The following is a 23,561-nucleotide window of genomic DNA, read 5'->3' as shown; positions in this document are numbered from 1 at the left end:
CTCTAAGATTTTCAACGAGCAAAATAACTAAGTAAATGAACAATTGAAGCTTTTGCTAATATTTATTTTTTATGGTTTTTCTTTTGATTACAAACGCTTTTGATTTTTTGTTTTTGCACGGTTATGTTCTTAAATTTCATTGAAAAATTATTCTCGGATCATTCTCGTTGATCCAACTGTTGTGTGCGTGCGGAACGCACTCAAATTGAATCCGATTGTCCCGGACGCACGTGCGTATGTAAGACGAGCTGCATTCGTATGCGCGAATTTCATTAACTCCACAACTCCCCAAAGAGTAGTTGTTGTTGTTATTGTAGTTCATTTACGTCGCACTAGAGCTCCACAATGGGCTATTGGTGATGGTCTGGAAAACATCCCTGAGGATGATCCGAAGACATGCCATCACAATTTTTATCCTCTGCAGAGGGGACGGTACCCCTGATTCGGTAGCCCGATGACCTGGACGTGAAGTCGAGCATAGGTAGAACAGTTTAACGATGACCAATACCGCATACCCTCGGTCCCTATGCAGACCAATCCAAGTGGTCACCCACCCGCACACTGACCGCAGCTAGTGATGCTTGACTTCGGTGATCTGCTGGGAATTGAGTCTTAAAGATCAGTCCACTGCGGGAAACCCAAAGAGGATTGTAATATTCTCCTCTTTCTTAATCTTTTTTTTTTAATGGCGGGCACTTGGTATTTGTCTAATTGGCCACAGAACTGCTTCTCTCTTCTCGTTACCCAGTGGCTTAAGCCACTGCGGTGGAGCAGCGTCGCGCACGTTACACAACGACAACCCGTTTATAGGGCGAGTCACATTCACACGAAGGAGAAAGGACATAGAACACGCAGAAAGAAACATCCATGCCCTAAGCAGGATTAGAATTAGGATTCATTTTATGAATTATCGTTTTTATTTATATTTCAAAGTTGGTATATTGGTGACTGGGTAAGAAGTGTCTTATAAAGATTCTTTTTCTTTTTTTTTCAAATGACGATTCTTACGTCTTGAAATGCAGGTCTTCAAATGACGATTTTCTTTAAACACAAATAATAAATCAGGTAACAAATACATACATAAAAGAAACTATTCAAGAGTCTAAAAACATAATGATCACGTTGTGAGCCAAATGGCTTCAAAATACACCGGAAGTATAGACAGAAAGAGCTTGGAGTTCACCCAAGTGTAGAAAACACCATTCAGTTTTCTAGTTGAAAATGTTTTAATCTATTGGAAAAATCAAGACAAATTAACGTAGTTCTTTCTCCTATGACTCTCCACACGCTAATGATAAAAGCATGCGAAGTGTTGCCATAGGTAAAGAGTTCTGCTCCACGGCATCTGTAGACCATTTTCATCACCAATAGAAAACAAGCATGACAAGTTTATTTGTGGTTCATCCATTCAAACAGCGAATAAAAAAACTATATGAATGGTTGGTTGAATGTAAACAATAACAAGCTTCCTAAAACTGGAAGAAATTTAGAAAACTTCCGTTGTATCCCTCCGCATATGTCTTGTTTACGAGGCGATGTGTGAACAGGTTCAATATTTTAGGAAGATTTACTATTGTGACTTGTGTTTAAATTTACTCGTAATTTTACAATTCACAAGAGTTATCTGTAATTTATAAATTCTAACAAATCGTGAGCCAAAAACAAATTTTAAAAAAGAATAATGTCGCAGCATAAATAAAGTGTAAAGTTAGCCATGTTTTGAGGGTTATCCCTTGGTTGGCTATATTTGTGTAAAATAACACTGAACACTGTTATTTTTTGGTTAGCATCATAACAAGCTTGCTGAGTTTTCCGAATTCATTTGTTGTTTGTTTCGTTGAAAATTAGATTGAAAGAACATGTTATATTGTAAACACTACAAGTATGATAATATTGGATGATGCGTTTTTTTTTCAAGATTAGGCGTAAAAATCAGTCGGAAAAAGTATACCGGAAGTCTTACGACGAATTTTAAGCCCTAGCGCCATCTTCGCGTAGTTTTACATTGTCAACCATTCATAGAAAAGTATCTTTATTTTGTTGCAATAGGATTAGTTTAATAATTTCGAGGCTAATTTGATTTTTAAAATAATGAAATACTAATGACTAAAAGAGTTTTCTACTGTGTTTAGGTATTACTTTGTGCACTACAAGGGGGATAAGGACTTCTTTCTTTTCCTGGCTCCCTCATCTTCAGACGTATTGTTTCCTGAGTTCCCCGCAGTGCGCGTAATCAGCGACGCATTCATGCGATATTCTTCTTACGCGTAACATTTAAACATTATGCTTCTCGCTTAAGTTAATAGCCAAAATTTGTTTAGAACACAAGAGGTTTTCCAATAATCATGTCTCGTTTGGAGGATAGGAGGGAAATTGTGATACAATGGGCTACTGGCAACGACGTGGGAAACATCCCTGAGGATGATCAGAAGACATGTCATCATAATTTTGACCCACTGCAAAATATTTCGCTCTATTAGCTCATCTGAGCGCGAAGATGAGCACTTTAAGTTAGAACACTTTTACGAAAAAAAAAATACCGTAAGCGTAAGTCTGTCCTCCGCAGACTGATTCGAGTGGTCATCCACCAGCACACTGACCGCAGCCAGTGATGCATGACTTCGGTGTTCGGCTGGGAGCCAGCCGTGTCTTAACAATCAGTCAACTACAGGACTTTAAGCAATTGAAATATGATCTAAAACAAGTTTTGTGTGTGTCTAAGCTAATATATCTTTATGTAATATTGCATGACAAGTGACAAAAGAGGGAGGGAGTATGGCGATTATGACATTTTGTGACAAAATGGAGGAGGGTACAAAAATACTGTAATAAAAGTCATTTATCGGTCTCGCAAGCTGAAGCTCGATTTTTTGTTGTTGTTTGAAATGTTTTCTGGTAAAGTTGCGCGCATAAGTATGACAACAAAATAATTCTATAATTGTTACATACCCGTCCTGAATGGTTTAGTATAAACATTATTTTAGTCTGTTTACTTTTGATTTTGGTGATTGTTTCTGTGTGAGTTTTCATAGAGTAATCAAAAATTATTTTTTTATCACATTAAAATGATATAGCGTCTGAAACTGCTCCCGAAAATGTTAAACGTGGAAGTACCAGACAAAGGTTTCGCTTGGATTGTAGCAGTTTCATCATTTTTTATAAATTTCATTCTCTCTGGACATTATCGAAGTGTTGGAATTTTATATGTGGAAATATTGAACTATTACAATGCGTCTAGACAAGAAGCCACAATACCTTTTGCAGTTATGAATGCTGTACGATGTTTATCTGGTAAGGAGCTTTAGCTAAATTATAATAAAATACTTACAGCGGAGACAGTTTAAAGATGTGAACGATTCACAGAAATAGAAGGTTATATTTTACAGTGTCCCTTCCCGAAGAGATTATTACATTGCTAATGCAAATTATACTTTCGTAAAGATAGATAAGAGGTCCATTGGTATCTGGATAACTATGAGAGGCTTTCGTGGTTTTTCCCTTCATATCGCGCAAATGTTGATTAGGTTCGCTTTAAAAAATTTCTTCTCGAAGATGAATGTGACCTGGTTCTTTAAACATGCGTTCTCTAGTCAAGGCTAAAAAGTTGAAAATGAAAAAAGCTGTATATCCACTGAGTGTGGATAGGCTGTTCAACTCCGGAAATTTAGGAAGTGGTAACATATATTAATAGAAAAAAAATTAGGATCGCGTAATTAATCATAATCGTTTAATTTACCACGTTCAAAAGCAGTTCTTTGTACATTTTTCGAAATTAAAAAGGTCATTTTTGCATGAATCTGCTAATTTTTAATGAGGATATGGAAATACTTTATGTGTTTCAACAGCTATAGGTAATTTTTGCATTGAAACTAATAAAAAATACTCTTATTCAGCTGTAGACATACTTCTAGATAACGAACGAAATGACGTACATTTTGACCACAATCTGTTCAATTTAAAATTTTTTCTCCCAAACCAATGATTACCGAATTCTTGACAGAAGCGATAAATGCCGATTAAATATCGACTTCCCGATTGTTGAGCTCACACTACTTCTGAATCGACTGGAGGATTTTTAGAGAGCAGGGAGAGATAAAAGTTGGTGCCAGTTTGTTCCAAATTGAGGATGCTGTAATTTTATTTCATGAATGAAAGCCTAAATATATGTATATTAATTTTAGCATTTCTAACAAAATTGTATTAATTGAAAAAAAAATTTAAAAATCCTCCTTTGAAAAAGAATTAGAGTCAAATAAATATACCATCAAAAATTTTATGTGTTATAATACGCTAAATACATAAAGATTGGGCGAAGTAATAAAAACGAGTAACTTATAAATTTTAAAGCTCATTTACTTACTAAAATGTCACTTGCTTCTTCGACTGAGCTTGTCAAATATTAATTTTAATTTCCTGATGTTTATGTCTTTTAGTTTTAATTTCGAAATGGATCTGTGGCGTAACTACCACTACATTTATTAAACATCAATTCACTAGTGTATAAGACGTGCTCGGTCGAATCAATCTTGGGGTACCTATTGATAGAAGAAGATTAACTTTGATGATAATATATATCCTCACATTTTTTGACCTGTGGACGTGATATGATCACGCTTACTTCGATGGATGGTTCACATTGAAAAGTTGACTTGCTATTTGTCACTGCTTCCTCCTCCGCTATTGCTTCTCAATCTTATTTACACACAACCGCACACATTCGACTGCTAATAGCAACAAAGGAGAACGCACACAGCCATGAACAGTTCTCATGACAAACGCTCAGAACTCGGTGAACTTAACACAGCTCTCCTGATCTTTCGCAAATACAGCAACTTAATGGTATCCGTTCTTCGAATTCTATCCCTGATAAAATTCTGGTAGTAACTTTTATATAAGACGTGTAGTATAGTATATATATGACTAGTATGTAAGCCGCTCAGTGAAGTAGACGTGTAGTATATTATATGACAAGTATATAAGACGTGTAGTATAGTATATGACTAGTATGTAAGACGTACTAACTCGATTCAATCTTTGGGCACCTCTTGATAGAAGAAGATTGGTATTGTCGATAACTCTTATCCCTCAGATTTTTTAAATATACATTAACGGCCGAGACTATGGAAAACAATACAATTAAATAAACCTAACAATGATTTTACACAGTTTTGTTTTTAATATTAAAGGTCCTTTTGTTGGAATAGTTGGTCAACGCTACGGTGTAAGAAGTGCAACTTTCTGGGGAGGATTGATTGGAACAATAGGTGTGGCTCTTTGCTTTGTTGCTCCTGACATTATATGGATGGCCGCTTTTTGGGGAGGACTTTATGGTAGGTAATCAAAAAATCTATTTTTTCCCAAGGATTTTATGCACAAGATGTTCAACAACGACCATCCTTAATATCTAAATTGTTCAAATTATTATGAAAAAATGAAGTAAAAAAATATATATATACATTAGGAGTTGCTAATTAGTATATTCTATCTAGAAAAAAATGTCTCATAACTGTGACCATTTGTTATTGAGGTTAAAAGAGAGCAAGATCTAATCCAATTTATTTGTCCCATAGGAAAGGAATACATTCATCTTTAACCGGGAATTGTATTTAAGTCTCATCCCCAAACATATTTGTTTCAGATGATTTTAATTCCTCCCTTTCCCATATTAACCTCAATGGTAATTGGTCATAATTTGAAAGAAGTTTTGTTCACTTTCCGGTAAAATTTAAATTTGCTATCCCTAATGTGTTGAGCTTTTTTTCACTTAATTTTTAAAAGGATTGTCATAGTTATTATTTCTCATATACTATTACAATACTATACTGCTGTACTATTATACTTAATACTATTACATTACAGAATGTACTATAATAATTTTGTTTAGCTAGACAGCAAGGCTGTAGTTAATAAAATTAAAATAAATTCAAGCCCTATATAGTTTAAGTCCATAGGTACACTTGCAGCGACCTGCGCCAGTGTAACGATTAACGAACATTTTCTGGGAACCCGCTCTTCCATTTGGCGAGTTCCTCTATTAGTTATGACTAGGACTGGGCTATAAATCGATATATCGCGACATATCGATTTAACGCCTATATCGGNGCATTTTCGGCCTGGCTTTTTATGTAGCATTTATTTAATCTTCTTATTTTTTTATTAAATGTTGTTAATTGTTATTTTATGGCTGGCATTTTAATTTTACAATGTTTTATTTATTAATTAATTATTTCTTTTCTTTTTAGCAAAAAAACGTAAATTATTTTACTTTAATTTATCTCAGTGCAAGTGGCCTAACCACGCGCACTGATCACTTATTACCAACAATAATAATATTAAAGCTGAAGTTAGGAGCTGAAGTTACTTTAGTTTGCAAATATATATGTTATTTTGGACAGAGGAACCAATTAAAGTCGAAATTGTCTTGTATGGTTGCGGTTACGAACACTGGAAAATCAATAAATATAAAGAAAATAGATTGCTCATTTTTGAAAGAAAGATTCTTCGGCCAATTTTTAAAGCTGTTAATGGAAAAGAAAAACTTCTGGAGAAGTTAATATAATCATGAAATAAATGATAAATATAAATAACCTAACATTTTATGAGTAAATAAGTCCTACAAGTTCGGATGATTGGGGCTCATTTGACGCTGGGTTGGGACACATGGTAGGAACACATTTCAGCCAAAAACGGACTTTCTGAAAGACCGAGGGTACAATAAGAAGAGGCAGACCGCCTACGAGATGGCTGGGTAGCGTAAAGAAGGAATTGAGAGTGTTGGGAATAAAGTGGTGGAGTAATTTTGCAGTAAATCGAACCGTATGAGGGAAGTAAACGGAGAAAGCCTTGGCCTGTAGTGCTAATAAAGAAGAAGACTACCGCCTTTTTCCTACCACTTCCTATGCAACAGATAATTGGGGAGTATTTACTCGAGTAAAATTAAAAAATATCGTGGTTAGGAATATAACATTTTAAATTGCATGAAAACTGTAATTTGCAGAGAGAAAATGGTTGCAGATATGACATTAGCAATTCAAAAATATCTAAGATACGTTCAAAAATCTCGTGCAGCAGAAAACAGAAAAAAAACATTCCCCAGGATTATCTAATTTTGCTGGTCGGTAGGGCGCTGGGCCCATGTCCGAGAGTTCGTGGGTTCGAACCCCGCCGGCCGAAGGCTCCCCGTGTGGTTGGTGACTGATGCACGTCAAAATTCTGTCGAGTCGCAAAGTCCTCCATGTTCCCATAACAAATCAATACCGCTGGGGATACTGGATTGGAGATCGATCGTTCTCTGATTTAGGTCAAAATTACGATCTGTGGATGAATGAATGAATGCATGAATGGGCCTGCCTTATAAACAGGTGTGACGTATGGTGTGGCAGAAGTCGAATTCTCAGCCATAGATAGCGCCACTGAAAAACAAGAATCGCACAATCTGCCATAAATTTGCTCGGTTTCACCAAGCAGGCTTGTTCGTGTGGCAAGTGGTATTAGAGTCAACCAACCATCTAATTTGAAATTTGCAAGTTAATGAAAAAACGGAAATTTGATAGAAAGTTGTAACTTAGGGGCAAAATTTGAAAATTTGGTTTACTAGTTCTAAAAAAAACAACCCTTAAGCCTACGATTCTTTCTCTTTATGTGCCATAGCCATAGCGTACAATAACTACAATAAAAACACAGAAATCACATACTATTTTCTGCAGCAAACTGTTTTATGGTTAACTGGTTCATTTAACTTCTTTGATGATAGTATTTTATTTCAGGTTTAGGTTGTTCATTGTCTAATACCCTTTTCAGAGTGTCTGTGAATGAATACTTTGTGAAATATCGAGCTACAGCAGCCGGTATATCAATTTCTGGTGGCTGTGTCGGAAGCATGACCCTGCCTTTTTTAATTAACTATCTCGTGAAGCATTATGGTCTTGCTGGAACATTTTTGATTTTGGCTGGAATTACTCTGCATGTTTTGCCACTAAGCTTGATGTTGCGCGAACCACTATGGATAAAGGATCCTCAAAAATATGAAGAATTAAGTATAGTTTATAGTGTCATTATCTGTATTTTCTAGGGGATTGAGCTTCCTTTTCGCTGCCACTCACCGACCCCGATGATTGCTTCGTAATAATTCTTAGCACTAGTCAAATTTAATTGGTATTGATAGTCCACGTATAATATGGAAATTTAGCAAGTAGTCCACAAGGGTGAATCGAAAATCCTCAACCAAATCTAGGTAAGGAACGGAATATAACAGCAAAAATGGACAGATATAGCTTCTGGTTAATACACCAAATTTCCGCATTTAAGGACGGATGTTTACCTTTCCACGTAATCACTGATTTATCAGTAAAATAGTATGACAAACTTTACATGATTCTATTCCTCTTATGATTCTATTACGATCTGTAAGTGAATATTAATATTTTTGCCTGGAAATCAATTTTTTAAAAATAACATTAAAAACTAAAGGTATATTATGACATCAAATTAGGGGTAATTTATTATTATTTTCGTTTTCCAGAGAAGATGCTTTATTAAATACGATTCGTGCATGAATCATAATGTGCTCGAAGCTGATGGTTAAGATCTAAATCATTTAACAAATCACTTTAACCGGAATTTATAATAGCATATTTATGTAATTTACTCCGAAAAATAATCGTAAAAGGGTTAATAAATTTAGACACCAATTCAAATAAGTTTATATATTATAATGTAGCGTAATAAGGTTGTGGGGAATGAGCATTCGATTTTGCCAACTTTCATCTATCAAAAGGTACCCCAATATTGATTTTAGTTAGCATGTCTTACATATTAGTGAATTGATGTTTAATAATCGTAGTGGTAGTTACCCCACAATACTCCTCCACCAGAATTTTATCAGGGATGGAATTCGATGAACGGATTCCACTAGTTGCCGTATTTGTGAAAGACCGGGACAGCTGTATTAAGGTCACCGGATTTTGAGCACTCGTGGTGGGAGCTGTATTAAGTTCACCGGGTTTTGAGCGTTTGTCGTGAGAGCTGCATTAAGTTCACGGCTGTGTGTGTGGTCTCTCCTGTGATGCTATTAGCAGTCGAGTGAATGCAGGATTTAGTTGTGTGTAAATGAGACAGCAATAGCGTGAAGAGGATAATGACGTAGTCACAAATAGCAAATCAACTGTTCGATGTGGACCATTCATCGTGTGTTCATTTCACTTCCGCAGGTCATCAATGTGGGGAAAGTGTTATCGACGATGTTAACCTTCATATATCAAGTGTTACTTCAAGATTGAATCAAGTTAGCTTGTCATATATACTAGTAAATTAATATTTAATAATGATAGTGGTAGTTACGCTACAATAATTCCCCACCAGAATTTTATCAGGGATAAAACTCAACGAACAGCTCTCACCACAAGCGCTTCAAAATCCGTAGAACTTAACACGGCTCTCCCGGTCTTTCACAAATACGGCAACTAGTGGTATCCGTTCATCGAATTCAATCTCTTATAAAATTCTGGTGGAGGAGTATTGTGGCATAACTACCAATACCACTATTAAATATCAATTCACTAGTATATAAGACATACTAACTCGATTCAATCTTGAGGTAGAAGAAGGTTGATGAACGAATGAAGAGAGATGAATGAATGAAGATGGATGAAGGGAAGATGTTGTCGATTGCTACTCTCCCTTTGAGGTAATATCATAAAATTACCTTTTAATAAAGAAACAGCTCTCTAAGTTATCTTTAAATTTAGAAAACAGTGATAGTCGTAATAATAGTGGAGTAAAATAAAAAAAAAAGTAAATATTACAGGTAAATACCTTTATATTTCGGATACGAAACTTTTTACATGAAAACAATGGTTTTATGACTTTCATTAACGTTATGCTGAAGCAAACCAAACCAATATGGAAATTATTGTGGGAAAACACTGGATCGTATTATGAGATTTTCGAACCAATTAAAATGTACTGTAAACAATGGAAAACTGTGACATCATCATTAGAGTTTTATACGTAGTTAGAAATTTCACTGGTTTACTTTTAGATTAGTAATTCAAGGGCTCTAGTAATTCGTGACTCTGTATCTAAATTAGTTTGCGTTGTTACAAAGAGCAGCTTCAAAATTGTCCAGTTTGTGTTGCGAAAAAGTGAGTGAGAGAGAAAGAAGAGACGTTTATTTTACTTTGCGATATTTCTCTCAAACTTGGTCTTTCTGACACTGTGTTAAGAACTGAATCGAACTATAATTCGGTTCGTTTTCTTTTTCTTACAAGCCAATGCTGGGCTCGGTATAGCGAAACTATAGCTCTTGTACCAAAAATTTACATACCTAATTGGATTCTTACAAGCGACGTCATGCGTGGGTCATCAAATCAGGTTAGACGCACACCCGTGATGTCGCTTGCAAAAATTTTGACCGAAATCTCCCCTTCTAGTTGACAGAATGCACAAGGCAGAAAAGCATGATGCTGCTCATCCCTTGAAATCAGCTATACAACTCAGCAGACTAATGATAATTCCCAAAATCGATCGGTCTGGAATCACCGGATTTTCGAACAATCTTATCGAGGAGATGAAGTTTATGACATTTAGAAGAAAATGCCCCTGGAAGTTGAAAAAAGTTAGAAGTCTTGAAAATTTAAACTTGTCTGACACCGACACTGTTATAAGTTCTGACGAATTTGATGGCACGCTGAGTCTACCAAATATAGAGAATTTGCCTGAAACACCTTCCAAAATAAAAAATTTCTTTAAGGTGAGGGGAAAAAATCATTTTAAACCAATGGTATCTAAATAGTTACGCCAGTGATGCATAACGAAAACAAAACTACGATTTCGATAAATTTATGTAAAATTATTTAAATCTTCATAAAGTTATTATTATTTAAAATATTAGGTATCACTCTCGTATTACACTCGGGTTATCTGTTACATAAACTTTGCTTCTTTCTGACTTGAGTCCATGTAAATTTCCAGGTTTATTTTGTCTCACCACCCACTTTGCAAGACAAAAATTTTTTAATTCCGCCTTAAAAAGAGTTTTTTTTTTCAGAAAAAAAAACATTTATTAATAATAATTTCAAAACAATAATATTCTTGAACAATTTCGTTACAAAATACTTTTAACCGAAATTAAGTTTTTGAAAATTTCTGATCAATGATATTGTATTTCAAATTCTTTTTTCACAATTACTTTTATAAAAGTTGCTATCACGTGAAAATTGTTAGCACTTGAGTGAAAATAAATTCAATGTATAATCTTTCAATTTAAATTAAATAATGAAGTAAATATTATTAATTTAGATGTTTAATTGTTAGGGAGACCGAAAAGTAATGTCGTGTCGATGCATTTGACATTTGTTATCAGGATTTTATTTTAAATCAATAATGTATTCACCCACGTTAGAAACAACCTTTAAATGCCAAATCGAAAAAAATGAAGTGGTTTTTAAGACTAACGAATATTTAATGTACTGAAATAACATTACTTTCCAGGCCCCCTAAAGCATATTTTATTTAGATTAGAAAAAAATTATGAGCATTACTGGGTTAAATTGAAGTTTGTCAATATTTACACACTCATATAGTACTAAATCAAACGTAATTAAATACCAATTTAGACAGCTATAGTTTATAAGATAGATTATTATTAATTCAATGTTTTTAGAGAGAACAAAAAGAATGTGAAGGAAAATTTAAAAAGTTTAAATATCTCGTTTTCATTTGTTTTTTTAAAAAGGTATTAAATTAAATAAAAGAGTATATCAGTTGTTTTTAGTTGAAATCGGATTCCATGTTTATAGAAGAATTTCTTAATTAGAACTTTAATTGAACGGAGATAATTTTAATTTCTTAAGAATATCACAGCCCCTTCAACTTTACGTGGATACTGCAAAGTCTTAAGTTACAAATAGATGAAATTGAAATCTAATTGTTATTAGTAGAGCCCGGATTTTGATGACCTAAAAAATCTCAACTAATGCCCTTACCCTTAAAAATGCAAAAATTACGCAAAAAATGCCTTAAATAAAGTAAAAATATTGAATCAAAAAATATTTTGGTCTTTAAAATTATTATGAGTCATTTAAAAAATATAAAGCAATGCAATACTTGTTCTACGTTCATTAAAGTTTGAAAAATATGTTTTATATCCTAAAATAGCAAAAAAAGGAAAATATATTGACACCAAAATATTTTTATTTTGTATAGAAACTTTAATGGATATAACAACTTCCATCTCATAATATTTCTAAATATCAGAATTACATTGGATTATTAAATTTTTTTTGATAATTTGAAATGTAGACGAGCGTCTCTTGTCTGAAAGTAAATTTTCATTCCTGCAGAAGCTTCTTTCAACGTCTACTGATGTTATAGGTGCGTACTTGATAAAGACGGTCTCACTTACTTACAATTCTTCTTCAATTTGAAAAGATTTTGCTTCACCTGTTAATATTCTATAGATTTTCTTCATTGTTTGAAAGCCAGTGTAATAATGAAAATTGATAAAAAATAGTAAACATTGGAAAAAATTAACAAAAAACTTTAAAAAATGCATTAAAATGCAAAATACGCCCCAAAATTTAAGGAAAAATGCCCTATAAATTTTAAAAAATGCTCTAAAAGACAAAAAATGTCCAAAAATGCAAATGTCATCAAAATCCGGGACTTAGTTATTAGGCATATTGTCACAGGTTTCGATGCATTGAATCTCACTCTCTTTATCAGCAGTTGGCCAAGCTTTTTTCCTTCTATTTGTCCCGTATATTAAAGTGGTGATTAGGAACACCATGCACATACAAATAATGAAGGATATCCAAATGGTTGAAATTTTGTAACAATGCTCCTTAAAAATAGTATTATTTTTTTTTAAACGTGAAAAATTTACAATTATGAAATTCTTTTTTCCAGTCCAGACTTTTCTCCCGGCCCACGGAAGAAGACAGCGAGAGTTCGGACACCCATTCAGATGATTCTGCCAAGTTGAATGAGTTGTCGTTCACGGAAAGCCTCAAGACGTTGATCTTACTATACAAAAATCCAATGTACATCATTATATGCATCAGTGTTACAAGTTATCAGATTATTTATGTCGCAGTGCTTCAAATTTTAATTGATTATTCTGTTGATAAAGGGATTCCATCATTCCATGCTATTTACCTTCTTAATATATTGTCTATAGGGGATTTAATAGGTAAATAATATTTTTGCAGTAGTGTTTCAGATTCTGATTGACTATTCTGTTGATAATGAGTGTCCATCATTTCGCGCTATTGATGTCCTTAGTGTTTTTTCATGGGGAATCGAATCGGAAAACAAACTTTATGACATACTGCTTCAGATTCTGATTGACTTATTCTGTTGATAATGAGTATTCATCATGTCGTGCTATTCATGTTCTTAGTGTATTTCCATGGGGAATGGAATAGGAAAACACTGCTTCAGATTCTGATTGACTATTCTATCGATCAGGAGATATTCTATTCTATTGATCAGACCATCCTTCCATGATATTTATATCCTTATCTATGCTATGGGGTTTGATTTGGAAAGCATTCTTTACATCACAGTGTTTCAGATTCTGATTCACTATTCAGTTAATAAGAGGAGTCCATCATCCCATGCTATTTATATATTTAATGTATTGCAATGGGAGATTCAATTGGAAAACAATCCTTATGTCGAAATGTTTCAAATTAAGGGCGACTATATCTTGAAAGGGAATTCCATTATTCCGCGCTAGACACAAATCATAAAATCATCTCTATTATTTTTATTAGAACAAGAAGCACTAATAAACTTAGTTTATTATCATCATTTGTAGACTGTTTTTCATTTGAAAGTATTTTCAGTTTCGGAAATAAAAGAAAATCGCTTGGAACCGCTCCTTGCGTCATGAGATTTGTCTTTTACGTAACTTTTTCTTTCAACTCATTCATAACTAAAACATGCGTCCTACGTGTGGGTCCGTTGTTGACTGGTTAGAGAAGCAGCCCTAGTAGCGGAGAGGTTGTGGTCTCACATGCCACGGGGGCGTAAAGAGATGCAACTAGTTAGAGGTCATCACACGCCACAGATGAGCTGAAAGCCAAAATTTAGAGAGATCTCTCTAGGTACCAAGTAATTTTCATTTTCAACGAAACTCAAATCGTTTTTATTTGGGAAGCAGTTCACAAGCGATGATGAAATCAAACAAGAAATGACATTCTGGCTCAATTCCTTGGTGGTAGCTTCGGGATTGGAAAACTGGTCCAAAATTAGAATAAGTGCTTTGACAGGTCTGGTGACAGTAGTGAAAAATGGTTAGTAGTAGTAGTATAACTAAAGTATGAATGTATGAATGAAAAGTAGTTATAACTAAAGATTCGAGTTCATATCTTCCGCTTTTATTTGATTTTATTACATAGAAACGTTAATTTTTTGGATGATTTTGGTAGTTTTTTTGTCATATAAACTCATAGCCTGCAACTAAAGTGAAAATGTTTCACAGTAAGTATGATGTCGCTAAAAGGTAAAAGAGATGGCAGATGTGACCCCTTATGACTTTATCTTCTTTAAAAAGTGCGGATAATTATATGACCTACTAAACGTTATGCAGGGTGTCCCAGGATTACTGTGGCAAACTTTAAGGAGAGGTAGGGAACATGGCAAAGATTCAGAATTGCATAGCAACCCATGGTCTTAAATGTCATGGGAAAGTAGCATGACAGATACAAGAAACAAAGACTGAAATCATCTGAAATATCTATCTGTCAAAGATATTACATATGCTGTGTTAAAGACTATGTGAAAGTGTCACAAAATATGTTCAAAGTTTCCACCATTGCTAGCGATTCATGCGTTACACCGTCGAGCCATGGACTGGCACACTCTCTCAAATACATCTGGATTCTGTTAAATATCCGCCGTAGTACAGACGATTGTCTAAACTAGATCCATTTCGGAATCAACTGGTATTGTGTGCATTGCAGTGCATCCCAAAGAAACGAAGTCCTTGTTGCTTAAATCAGGAGAGTATGGTGGCCAGGGAACCAGTCTAATTCATCGTATTAACACCACTTAACGACGAACGAAGACGTTTCCAACCATGAGTTGCTAGGCAAATCCGAATCCTTGCGATGTTCCCTACCTCACTTTAAAGCTTATCTAAATAATCATAGGGCACCCAATATAAAGTTACAGAACAATTCATACAATATTTCTAGAAAATTTAAGGAAAAAATTCCAAAAACTAACCAATATTAATCAGTTTTAACACTTTTGTCTTAGTTAATAAATGATTATTAACTATAAATAATTTATTAAATTAATACAAATGAATAATATCCATCTCTTTACATCCAATACTAACCCCTAAGAAATATCGGATTTTTTTTTTATCCAACAAATATTGCTAGTTAGTGCCAGGCATTTTTTTACATGTTCTATTTAATAACACTTAGTCAATAATCTTAATATCTCCATATCCGATACTGACAAGTTAGAAATGTCGGATTTTTTTTGTTGTTGATTCAACCAATATCGTAAGTTAGTGTTAGTTTTTTTACTTATATGTACTATTTAATAGTACTTAGTTAGTTAATAATCTCCATCTTCCCATATCTGATCCATTAGAAAAGATGGACATTTTTGTTTTTTGATTCACCAAATATCGTTAGTTAGTGTCAGACATTTTTTTTATGTGTACTATTTAATAATACTTAGTTAAAAATCATAATATCTTCATATACTGACAAATTAGAAATCTCGGATTTTTTTTCTTCTTGATTCAACAACTATTGTTAGTTATTGTCAGACTTTTTTAAAAAATATTTGTACTAAATGCAATATGAACTTTAAAATTATATTTGATTCATTACAGGAAGGACTTGCTTTGGTTGGGTCACTGACAAGAAGTTTCTCTCGGAAAGTACATTCATTATGATTTTGTATTTACTTCAGGGATTTTTCATGCTTCTGTTTCCTGTCTCAAATCTGTTTTACGTATTTATGTTAAATTTATTTATATATGGAATGGCTACCGGAAGTGGTATGGTCCTCTTTCCTGTTATACTTTACAAGTTTGTTCACCACGACATACAGAGTTTGGCCATTGGAGGAGCAGGATTCATGGCTGGATTTCTAACATTAGTCATGCCATTAATGATGGGTAAGTCTATCAGGGCCATTCTTCTACACACAGGTGCTAATGTATATGATAAATAATGTAGGAGAGCTTATCGAACACCCTCTAAATCTGACTGAAATCTCTTTATGGATATCACATACCTTAAATTCTCTTTGACATTTAACATTCATAGAACACTTTTTATAACTGGTAAATCTTATCTGGTGTAAAAAGCACAGCATGTTTTTAAATAATTGAAGTATTACTACTTATTCAGAGTTGGGGTTTTGGACGTCCTAAACTGGTTTTGGACACATGGGTTTTACTGTCTTAAACTGACTAAAACTGTCTTAAAGCGTCCAAAACCTTAAACATTGGTAAAAGGTAAAAATTCTATACGTGTAACCATTGTACATATAATAATTACATGTATTCATAAATATTTGATACTTTTTATACAATTTGCTTTAACGTATTAAAGAAAGATAATATAATAAGAAAAGATTTATTATTTTTGAAGCTAAATAAATCATTGAACAACAAAAGTGAATACCTTATCCCTTAAATATGCTTTTAATACTGATAAATTATGTTTTTGCATAAGGATAAATAAACACACTATTAAAAATAATAATAAACATTTTTAATAAAACAAAAACTTGTCTATTTCTTGTTCAATAATCAACCTTTTATTTTTCACATTATTTTTTTTTAAAATTGTGACATAATTTGAACAAAGGGGTTTTGAGCAGGACGATTTAAATCGTGGATACATTCTGTCCTAAGCCTTGCCATCTCTGACTTATGTAAATCACGAGTAAACATTCACGGGAGCTAACAACAAATAATAAATAAACAATAAAAGAAATACAGCTCGTTATGCTGTTCTTTGAAATAATTGGACTTGCGTTTATAATCACCATTTAATTTTGACTGTCTAACGAAAGTTAAGGTAGACTTAAATGTAAAATTTAATTTTTTTTCCTCCAGGTCATTTTAGAGACAATGCGGGCTCTTATGACGAGCTATTTTTGCTTCTGGGAGGAATTAATATTTTTGCAGGATTATTATTCTTCATTGTTCCACTGACAATGCCATTGTGTTACACTCAAAGAGAACTGGAAGATCTATTTGGCACGGAAAATATGGAATGATGGAGAGAAACCACCATCAAGAAGAAACAATGTTATGGCATGCAATTAATATGAGCTGTTGTATATTGAGGGAATTAACAGAGATTAAGAATTTCGATACAAGACAAATTCAGTTATTTGATTGTAATGGTTAAAATATAAGAATTAATTCAAAGAAAAGTAAATAATACTAACCAATTCAAAGAAATAATTTTATTTTAAAATGTTAAACGTATTATGCAAAATCAATAAATTTTTTTATTTTATAGATCATTATGTACCTTATCTTTTTAAAATGGTTAAGTTTAATCGTTACTTGGGTTTTGTCAACTCAATTAGAATGTATTAAATATTTTTTTATTAAAATTTCATCAGTATAAACAAAAAAGTAATTTATAAATTTATGAAAAAAAATCTTTTATTACGCAAGGTGTTCCGTAAAGACCATTCTTAATGTGTATATTTAGAAACCTTATCTTAAAAGTACATACAATCGAGGTTTCTAATTAACATTTAAGCAAGGGAAGGCAAAACCGTAATAGAAATCTGACAAATCACTGAACAAGAGGGTGAATGTGATAAAAAGCAAGAAAGGTTTGATGGAGAAAACATAGAATTGAAGGTCGATTATTAGAATCACCTTTAAGTTTCAGCATTCAATTAAAACAGTTTCGATGTTTATTACGGATGCATCCTGTACTATAATTTGTCAGATTTCGATAGCGGTTTCGTTTTTTCATTGCTTAAATATTTATTTGCAACCCCCAATGTGAAAACCTTGATTTAATTTTAGGTATAGATTCTAAAAATGCATATTAAGGGCGTTCCTTACAGAACACAATGCATATCATAAGATTTCTCTTGATAAATAAAATAAAAAAAGGTAATAATTCCCTTAATCATATATACATATCATAATGAGTTATAACTGTCAAATTAAGTTAATTAATAAACTAGAATAATTTAAATTTATTTTTAGAAATTCACTAGAACAACAGACAATCTCATGAAAATTTATTTATTAGAATTTTATCCTCACAAACAATTAAATAAATCATATACAACAAGATTTTTTTTCCTACAAAAATAAATTAATATAATTTCCTCAAACATAACTAATGAATTATAACTATCAAGCTAAGCTTAAGCTACAATATTAAAAACTTAATTTTAGAAATTCACTAGATTAAATAATAGAAGAATAACTCATGAAAGACTATGTGTGAAAATCCTACAGTAGGTTCCTGTTACATAAACAAGAAATTAGCTTTAACAAGAATGTACGATCTCTAGTTGTTGAAGCATAGTTTCTCAAAAACTTTGTGAAACATGCATGTTACAAAATAAAATTTTTGTCACATACGATTGTGTCTATAAATATGACGAAAGATGAAATGAAGAGTCTATGATAATGTTTTAGCTATAGTAAATATCAGTTGCAATAACATTTAAATAACATATAGTACAAACATAGATATAGCAAAAGTCAGACCATCTATAATAGAAATAACTGGAATTCTCTAATGTTTATATACATCTACACAAAGTTGTGCTTTTGCAAATGTGGATCAAGGGTTTGACTTATAATACTAAATCAAATATCTTGAAATTAAAAATAGAGGGTTGAATGATGCTTTAGATCTGAAGGGAATATTTGTAAATCACAAATATTTTTAGGCTTAATATGGAGTAAATTATTTTGACATAAAAATTTAGTTTACCTATAAGCAGGATTGGCATGACTTAAATTTCTTGATCTTTTTAAATTAATAATCAATTGATTTTTTCAATAAAAAAAAAAAAACCTTAATTTACGTGAAAAATATTTTTGTTTATTTTTATTTAGGATATTGCTTAAATATATTCTTAAGATTGTGGATGTCATTATACCTTAACTTAATGTCATTAATATTAAAAATTTTTAATCAGAAAAATACTGAGAGGGTGATGTATTACATTTATATTATACACATTTATATTGTTATTAATTTTCAAAATAGGCTAAAAAAAGAAAAAAAAAAGATTAAATGTGGATTTAAGTATGTGAAATTTTAAATTATAACTATCCATTAGTTGCATGTCAAATAATTTGTTATTTTTATATATATATAAAAAAAAAAAAACATATTTCAATTATATCAATTTAGCTTTATATTTATTTAAATACAAATATTTATAAAATTTACTAAACATGCAGTTTTTGGAATAGAATGTCAAAAAGTCCTTTTTGTCCAATAGTAATTTAGAATAATTTATGTTTCCAGATTTAAATTAAATCATTCTTAATTTGATATTGGGTCTTTGTTTTTATCTCATATGTTGTTTTTATTCAAGCTCAATACTTTTATGAGTATTCAAGAAAGTATTAAATTTGAAGAAAAACAATTGTGATTTTACTTTTTTTCCGTGATTAGTTTGTAATAATTATTGTATACAACTAGGAATAATATTGTTGCATAATTTGTTACAGAATTGTTTTCTTAAAAAGTGTCAGGCATTAACAATATAAACTAACAGAGCTTTGATGAAAAATATACAAAAGTCTGATTTAAATATAAAAAAATACAATAAAAAAAAAATCCAGATTTTTGGCAACCCTGCCTAAAAGGAATGCATGCAGTTTTTTCATTCTGGTTAAGTTATACTCCTCACAATCATTCATTTTTAAGTTGAAGTTTTTAAAACTTTTCTGAAAAATTCTGTAAGTCACCTCCTGCTTACACTTAACAAATTGTATTTTTAAATTTGTTACAGAAGTCACAAGAGACAGGCTCCTATTTAATACAAGTGTTAAGAGAACATATTGTTAAAGCATATTTTTTTAAAATGACTTTTAACATAAATTTAAAGGTATTTATCAAGCACAGACAGAAATAACCAATTATTTTTAAGTGACAAACTCATAAGAATATAGCTTCTGATTAGCACATACAGCATCTAAGTGTTTCAAGGAAAGATGTTTCGTTAAATTTCCTTTACACGTAAAAGTCTTATCACACATATCACAAGCGAGAAGTGTGTCTTTAGCGTGTACAGTACGATGATGCATCTTTAGATTGTGTTTCAAAGAAAATGTCTTGCAGCATTTTTCACAAGAGTACGGCTGCTTTTTAGCATGGACAGCATCATAGTGTATTTTTAAATTTCCTTTATAAGAAAAAGTTTTAAAGCAAATATCACAAGAGAAAGGCTCCTCTTTAGCATGGACACTAAGACAATGCACCTTTAAATTGTATTTTCGTGAAAATTTCTTACAGCATACTTCACATGAGTAGTTATGCCCATTAGCATGGACAGTATCGAAATGTCTCTTTGCATCTCCTGTATATGAGAAAGTCTTATTACAAATTTCGCAAGAAAAGGGTTTTTCTTTAGCGTGCACAGCTCGATAATGTACCTTTAAACTAGATTTTTGCACAAAAGGTTTATTACAGATTTCACAAGAATATGATCTTTCTTCAGCATGGACATCGAGGCAGTGTTTCTTCAAATCTTCCTTTTGACAAAATCTCTCCTTGCATATATTACAGGAATGTGGATTTTCCCTTTTATGAACAATTTCATGTCTCTTTAAGCAAGAGAAACTTTTATTACAGAGAGTACATAACTTAAGTTTAGTTTGGCCTAGAGGCTCTGACTCATCCTCTGTGGTTTGTGACATACTGGCAACTGATTAAGTAGAGCAGTAAAAAAAAAAAGGATTTAAATTTACTCTGATTCTTCAAAGAAGAGTCTGCCAATTAGTCTATTTGTTTCCATCGCTAAGTTCATTGACTTTAAGCTGGAGATGTTACGCAATAGCTCCTGGTTTTCTACACAGAGTATTGGAAGAAAGCTAACTCTTAATTATAACCAAGTAATGTAATGTCATTTATAATCTAAAAAAAAAGAAGAAAAAAAGTAGTATTAGTGTATTTTGTGTCTAATTATATCAATATTTTAAGGTAAAATTTTGGACTCTGAAAAAGTTTCAAAAAATTGTGAGATATCAGTGATTATTAATAAATTTTACAATTCAACTTCCTTTGAAACCAACTTCATATCAGATAAAAATGATCTAATTCATTTTGTTTAAAGTAATTGTTCTTTGTATCTTTGTACCAAATGTACAAAAGTACTGAGGATTCAATACTTGTGAACATTATTGTGGCATTAGTTTAGTAGTTTCATAAAATTGTCAATCTGGCAAGAACAGGCTTGCCATGATATGTACCAAGTTCGCCTTTTTCCTAAAGGGTACTTACTAATTTAAAAGATCTTTAAATAATAAAAAAAATTTTTTTTCAATAATCCTCTAGAAAATATTAATAGTGGAAGAAGTTTCAAAATTGATATTTCATAGGGAAGATAATATTTAAGTCTTATAAAACTGAACAACATTATTGTTATTTTTTATCAAGTCTTTAAATTTCATAGATCTCAGGGATCGAAAGCACTTTGAGCTTTTTTGGAGTGAAAGAAGGTTTTATTTTCAACTGGTAAAAAAATAAATAAAAGAAAGGTTAAAGAACCTCTTTTTGCTATAATTTTAAGACACTGAATATGAACACTACAAAGCAAACTGTATGAATTATTGCTAAAGCAGGGTTTCCAAATGGTGTTCCGCACAACCTTTAAGTTAAGGTGAAGAGTTAAAGGGGTTCTGCGAGTTAGTACTTCTTGTAATATACTTTTTATAGTGGTAAGTTTTAAACACTCTGCTTATATTTAGATCTAACCTATAATTCACAATTTATTTAATCCTTTGGTTGCCTTTGTAAAACTTTTCAAGTGAAAAGTCAATGAAATATAAATTGAATTTTTTAAAATAAAATATAATATTTTTAACAATACACTGAACAAATTATGAAAAGAACAAGCATTTATAAAATATTGCATTAGTATTTCCGATCACACTTTTGAAATCAAAATAAAATAACTTAATTCTTTAATAAAGAAATATGTTTCCTTAACATTTATTGCAGTTCTTTAAAGTTCTCATTTCAAAGAAAAAGCATAATTCGACTTTTTTTAATACATTTCGAGCTACTGCATATACATCAAAAACAAATTCATAACTGGACTAGATATATCACAAGGATGGTAAATTTAACTGTGTTGGACATAAAGCCTAATTTAAGATTATTAGTGATTAAAAGATAGAAAATCTTCATCCTCTAATTAAATATTTTAAAACTATTCTACAGGTTATAATGCTCATAATGATCTTAATTAACTTTATTTATAAGGTCAGGGTTCCGCCGAAAGAAGATTGAATATTCTGGGTACCCTTGATTTAGATAATGATTAAAATCACTATTAAATTTTTATTTGAATACAAGGGTTGTACAAACAATTTGATTACGTAGTTGGTTCATATCAGTATTGAAAAAAGACCCGTTCCAGGAGAATATGTAACTTCAAATAACCTCTTCATTGGATATCTAATTAATAAATTGTCTCTTTGTCCTTAAAATTCATTAGAATGTTGAGGTAGAATAAAAATAGCTATGTCTATCCCCCGATGATTTGTTTGTAATAATTAAATAAAAATTTTAACATTTAAGTTAGAAATATTAACTATTTTTAGCTAAATATTATAGGTATGAGGTTTTGTAATAATACTGAAACATAATCACTAATTGTGCGGTAAGTTTTTGAATCAACAAAACTGATAAGTAGTAGTTAAATTAATTACCAATAAAAAAAGCATTTATTATGAATAGAAAATAGATGCAAAAACATAAATGGATCTCGAAACTCTGATAAGAACAACAACTAACTATCAATTGATGGATTGATTTGCAGCTGCATAAACGCTTTCAGCTGCCTATTTCTGTAATTGTTAAGTTTTATTTCGATATACTCACTCTAAGAAAATTCCAAAATTAGCACTACTCTGATATTGATGGAATGGCGCTACAAGTTAAATAAGTCCGTATTTTGACGGATAAATTTTCGTTTGTAAATAAGTATTTAATAAGTTAAGTACACAAAGTCTCATCTTAATGTTTCATATGTTTTTATTATTAACCATGACAGCTTTTAAATTTAAAAAAAAATACTGTGCACATTTTTAATTTAATAATGGGAGAATTCAATTGCCTCCCCCCCCCCCGTTAAAACAAGGACTCTAAAAACACATATAAAGGGTGGTTATTATACTCGCGTCCATGAGTTAAGCAAGAAAGACAGTTATACCTTATATATATGTGTGTGTATAAAGAAAAAGAAATATGCAACATTAATTAAAAAAAATAATAATTAGAAAATTTAAGAACGGAAAGAAATAACTGCTTCATTAGTTCACATGATTATATTCGAAAAAAAAAATAGTTTCTATTAAT

At 31.7% G+C, this 23,561-nt stretch overlaps 1 protein-coding gene and 1 non-coding gene across 2 annotated transcripts; one reads left to right on the top strand and one right to left on the bottom strand.

Annotated features, from left to right (window-relative positions):
* Nucleotides 1–900: 900 nt before the first annotated feature.
* Nucleotides 901–17,425, top strand: LOC107453232 (monocarboxylate transporter 12-like). Its single transcript, XM_071179657.1, has 7 exons — nucleotides 901–3,291; nucleotides 5,187–5,330; nucleotides 7,767–8,036; nucleotides 10,431–10,750; nucleotides 12,907–14,297; nucleotides 15,857–16,144; nucleotides 17,093–17,425. The coding sequence occupies exons 1-5, from the start codon at nucleotides 3,096–3,098 to the stop codon at nucleotides 13,195–13,197; spliced, it is 1,221 nt and encodes a 406-aa protein (XP_071035758.1). The 5' UTR covers nucleotides 901–3,095; the 3' UTR covers nucleotides 13,198–14,297; nucleotides 15,857–16,144; nucleotides 17,093–17,425.
* An 811-nt stretch (nucleotides 17,426–18,236) lies between these two features.
* On the bottom strand, nucleotides 18,237–23,020 carry LOC107453242 (uncharacterized). Its single transcript, XR_011636574.1, has 2 exons — nucleotides 22,913–23,020; nucleotides 18,237–21,113 (listed from the first exon to the last, which is right to left on the bottom strand). It is a non-coding gene; the product is annotated as an uncharacterized protein (transcript).
* Nucleotides 23,021–23,561: the final 541 nt, after the last annotated feature.

The sequence above is a fragment of the Parasteatoda tepidariorum genome, chromosome 4 (genome assembly GCF_043381705.1).
Source record: "Parasteatoda tepidariorum isolate YZ-2023 chromosome 4, CAS_Ptep_4.0, whole genome shotgun sequence".
NCBI lineage: Eukaryota > Metazoa > Arthropoda > Arachnida > Araneae > Theridiidae > Parasteatoda > Parasteatoda tepidariorum.
Note: the sequence above shows the minus strand (reverse complement) of the source record. Positions and strands in the feature narration are given on the sequence as shown.